The sequence below is a fragment of the Pteropus alecto genome, unplaced genomic scaffold, assembly GCF_000325575.1.
Source record: "Pteropus alecto unplaced genomic scaffold, ASM32557v1 scaffold131, whole genome shotgun sequence".
Classification (NCBI taxonomy): domain Eukaryota; kingdom Metazoa; phylum Chordata; class Mammalia; order Chiroptera; family Pteropodidae; genus Pteropus; species Pteropus alecto.
The window spans coordinates 25,821,788-25,826,756 of record NW_006434709.1 but is presented as its reverse complement, the minus strand read 5'-3'; the positions used below and the strand labels follow the sequence as shown (position 1 = coordinate 25,826,756).

At 37.8% G+C, this 4,969-nt stretch overlaps 1 protein-coding gene across 3 annotated transcripts in view; it reads left to right on the top strand.

The window, feature by feature from the left end:
• The window catches only part of RMDN2 (regulator of microtubule dynamics 2), a 59,212-nt gene extending 54,914 nt beyond the window's left edge, over positions 1–4,298 (top strand). For 2 of the 3 annotated variants that reach the window (XM_015587484.2, XM_025045173.1), the window contains one exon: positions 3,759–4,298. In XM_015587484.2, coding sequence (XP_015442970.1) covers positions 3,759–3,812 — 54 coding nt within the window. In that variant the 3' untranslated portion in view covers positions 3,813–4,298. The remainder of the gene's footprint in view (positions 1–3,758) is intronic. The other variant, XM_006909668.3, reaches the window with a different exon arrangement.
• Positions 4,299–4,969: the final 671 nt, after the last annotated feature.

The window sequence follows — 4,969 nt, the reverse complement described above, 5'->3', positions numbered from 1 at the left end:
CTTTAAGGGACATGCAAATTGTGCACTAGCACGTAAAACATCCTGATGTTTGTTAGGTGTTAGACAGCAGGTAACAGGACAAGCCCCACTAGGAAGGACAGAGGTCAGCATAATTCTGGGGAGCTGGTGATTAAACTGTGATAGGCGGCAAACAAGCTAGACAGTCTGCCCACCTTAGAACACGAGGAGTGTCCATGGAGTTCCATCTTCAGCCCCCAGCTCACAGGAGTGTGGCTAACCAAGGCCATAAAGAAGATTGAAAATGTGTATTGACATTTTCTTGGTCTTTGAACACCTACCATTAATAGAAAAGAAACGATCGCATTGATTCTTACCCTTTTACTTACTAATTTGAGATTCTGGATGTGCTCTAAGTTTTAGGAATCTCACAGAGTTAACAGTTCAGTCAGTGTTCCTGTGAGCCATTTACTAGTATCATGGAAACAAAAAGAAATAGATAAATGTTTTCCTGCTCTCTTCTCATGCCACCAACCATTATCTTCGTCTGAATTACAACGGAAAGAAAATGCCTCAGAAATAGGCACTCCTCCTCATCTCTTTTGGAGCGATACAGGCCCCGACGTTTGTCAGACTCTGGAATATAAACATGTAAGACATGCCCATTGCCCTGTTGGGGCTTATATCCTGGAAGAGAACATGAGGCCCATACCCAGATAATTAAGCTTGGGGAGAAGGCATGACGTGCTAAGAGAGGTACCAGTAATTGGTTATGGAAATACTGAAAAGGGAGAAATCATTTTCCCCTAGAGGAGACTATGTAGCATTAGAGGTGGTCTTTGAAAGGTGTGGATAACGTGGAGGCTTGGGCGAAGCACATCGCAGGTCATGAACAAAGGCACAGAGGTGCAAAAGCAAAGATTTGTTTCAGGAGTGTTCAGGGCACTCATGGGAATAAGGCTGAAAAGGGGAAGTGAAACAAGGCCTGCCCAGGAACTTCAGGGTTCAGGGGTGCCTGTGGTGATAAACACAGCTGATCAGGCTCCACTGGGCCTCTTCAGCAGCCACCTGTGCGAGGCCTTGGACTACTTATATGTTCGAGATCCTACAGGGTTGGTTGTCCTTCTAACTTGAATCTCTCAGTTGGTTCCGTTGGTTAGTAATTAGTGCCAAACAGCACAGTCTCAGTAGCAGCACTCCTTCTCCAGAAGACAATTTGCGTAACTTTTTCAGCAAAAAATAGATTTTTGTCCTGCTGATTGCTTGCTCCGTGTTGGTGATTGGGACCCTACTGTCTTTTTTGTATCTCCTGAATGATGTCAGTTTGGGTTACATGCAGTTTAAAACTGAGTGCCTATGCATTCTTATTAGAGTACAGTATGATAATGAGGTATAAACCTGGTTGGACAAGCAAACGTTTATGCATGAAATATAGAACTCTCACAGGAAGACTGTGAGATACCGATGATCCTCAGGGTTTGATCTCTGGTACCTGAGCCTCTTTCCCCGCTACCTCCCAAACCTATCTCTGTGGCTTCAAATGCCATCTGCCTACTAGGGGTGCTCAAATTTTTAGCTCTAGACCTCTCTTCTGAGCTTTAGACCTGATTATCTTATGTCCTACTTGACATCTCTACTTGAATGTCTCACAGACATCTCAAACTTAACTTGTCATCAGGCCTTCGGATCTGCCCTTCCTCCATCTTCTCCTTTTAGTAAATGGCATCCCCATCTACTCAGTTGGGAAAACGGAATCATCCTTGACACCTTCCTCCTCAACTTCCCAACCCAGACATCTATATACCCAGTCACCAGATTCTTGGAATTCCTCTTCTGAAACATGCCTTGAGCCATGCAGCTGCTCGTTCTCTCTCCTGCCACCTTTCCAAGCAGGGCAGCGCACCGGGCCTCCCCTTGGTCTCCTCAAAGCTCCTTGCTTCCTGCCCAGTCATTCCTGGTTTTCAGTAGCAGCCAGAGCAACAGTGGGTCACTTACATAAACCTCGACGTGTCGCTTCCCTGCTCTAAAATCTTTTGCTTTTAGGACGAAGTTCAAAATTTTTAGCATGCTCTTCAAGGCTCTGATCTAGCACCTACAAATCTCTCAAGCTTCATCTGTCGCCCCCCTCCCCTCCTCTGTTCCTTCTGTTCCTCCCTGCCTTCCACCCTCAGGACGTAGTGTTCCTTCTTCCTGAAACACTCCCATTCGAATGTTCTACTCCCTTCACCAGCCTTCTTCCTGCTCATCCTTCAAACCTCACCAGAAATGTCATTTCTTCAGGAAAGACTTCCTCGCCACACCCGCAGACAAGAAAGTACCTTGCACTTTTCCTTCATTTTGCACAGTTGCGATTGTATAGTTGTGTGATTGTTCCATGAAAGTAGCAACCGGGTATGTTTCATTCACCACTCTATTCCTAGTGCCAAGCATAGCGCCTGGCATATAATAAGGACTTAGTAAATACTGGTCGAAAGAATTAAAAGACTTACAAATAAAAATAATACTACTACTAGTAATAATAAATAGGACTGGTAATAAATATAACTAAGAAAGCTGGACACTGGAAATAGTTATGTACTAAGCAAAACAGCATTAGCAAATATTTCCCACATTACTTTTTTTTCCCGGTGCTGGGTCCATTTGTATTCCTAGCATTTTTTTTATTTTTTTATTTTTTAATAGTAAATGTACTGTCAGGAATATCTCAATTTCTTTTTCAGTTAGAAAATAGGATGAAGTAAGTTATATCTGTAGTAACCTCTATCTCTATAAAGTTTTTACAGATTTTGCTGACCAATTTATTTATTTCTAAAATGTCTAGCAGTGCCACGAATTACAAGGAAGTCACCCCAGCCAGGAGTTTTCTCTCCCTCACGTGAACTCGTATAACTTATTTGCTCTTTTCTTTCTTGTAACTCTTCCTGGCATTGTAGTCATTTGTGAGAACATCTTCTGTCCCTATAAGGGAGCTCATCACACAGCACGGGACACTGGGACTATCGGCCTTCGGGCTCTAGAGCCCAGAGTCATGCGTGTAAGCAGCTTTACATTCCCAGAACTTGAAGCTATGGTATTTTATCATTCATTGGACTTTTCTTGACCCTAGGAAGGTTATCTCAGGTCCTGAGAAACATTTCTTTTTTTAAATAAAAGAAATTCTTTTGTCTAAGGCAGTGTGAGAATGATTGCTGAATGAAATAATGACTACACCGGAAGCCTGAAAGGTATTCGCCTTTGTAGCATGTCAACTGCAGAACTAGCTGATTAACTCTGAGTTCTTCATTTTGTTTCAAAGAATGCATAGATACTCTAGATTCATTCGTCATATTTTCTCACAAAAAAAGACTGGATAGTTTTACTATTAGTTGATCAGACACTACAATCGAATCAGTATATTAATGTTTATGATTAAAACTATCAAAAAACTTAGTTTTTTTTTTAATCTAGCTAGAAGCTACTTTGTCCAGTTTTCTTCACCTATTTATTTTAAATTTGTTATATTATTTAAATCCTTTTGAATAGATAAATGTTAAATGCAAAAATGCATAGGCGTATGCTACCATCTGAACTTATTGCCACTCTTCCTAACTTCCACACTTGTTTTAAAGAAATAGTCGTACATGTGGGATCCTATAAAGCATATTACATGATTTTTAATCTTAACTATAAACTTCCTGATAAAGTCGATAATGACATGTGTATTTGCCTGTCTAGATCTTACAACAAAGTTTATTTCATAGCACCTAGAGTATCAGGATGAATGTGTGAATTTTCATTGTATATTTGTGTTTTCTTTACAGGATAAAGATGCACAGAAAGAGGTGACAAAAATAAGCACTTCTTTGAAGAGGTAAATAAAAGAACTTACTCTTCAACAAATCACAGATGTGGTCTCCTCAAATTTAAACTAATCAAAGTTGTGTTATTTTATTATCCTTTTTTCTTTTTTGATGTAAGAGTAATGTGCTCAGATATGAAGGTAAAACCACGTTTCTGCAGACTGTATGCACTAGTAGCACTACAAAACAAATCATGTTATTTGGAAAAATCTATTTCCTATAATGCCAGTACAAAATATCTTTCTTCGAACACGTATGCTTTATATTTTTCCTATCAATAAACTATAGTCTTCAGACTATTTCTTTAAATATTTCTTTAAGTAAAATATTTAAATCAAGCCAATAAAATGAACTCTAGTGTGTGTTTTATTGTTGCTCTCAGTGGAGATTTTACAAAACAAAATAACTTCATTAATATGGATGAAAATGGAAAAAAAATGGTCAAAGGACATGAACAAGTTGTTGGTAAAAGAGAAAAACAAAAGAGGAAATATACTGTAACTAGTAATCAGAAATGTAAATAAAATTACAATAAGATACTGTTTTACCAGGAAATGAGCAAGGATTTGTTTTTTTTCTTTCAAGAAACATTCAGTGCTGGCACTGATGCCATGAGATGGAACATTCTCTTACATTGCTGGAGGGAGGTCATTTTGGCACAAACATTTGGTAAAATATATTCAGTCTTAAAAATGTATTAACTCTTTAATCTTGTTATTCCATTTCACAGAAATAATCCTAAAGAAAAAAAGTACAACTATATATATGCAAATGTTCATAACAACATTATTTATTACAGCAAAACACTATGTTCCACTCATGAGGATAGTGATTTTCTAACCAAGCTAATTTTTGTCTCTTTGTTTGAAATACATTTTATTTCCTTTGTGTTCTTCAGTCCTAAGTGTTCTTAGCAATTATAATTAATCAAATATTTATTGAGCTAATATTATGGAATTATCTGAGGACTGATCCAAGTTTGTGAGGGCTTAAGCTTCTACAATTTGGAGAATCATTAAGAAAAAGAATATAAAATTCAACATACAAAATTATGAATTTTGTATGAAAATAGCTTTATTTAGAATAACAACAAATTATAAATACAACAAATTATAAATCACAACAAATTATTAAATGTAAAAAGCTGAAAAATGCCACAGATATTATAAAAC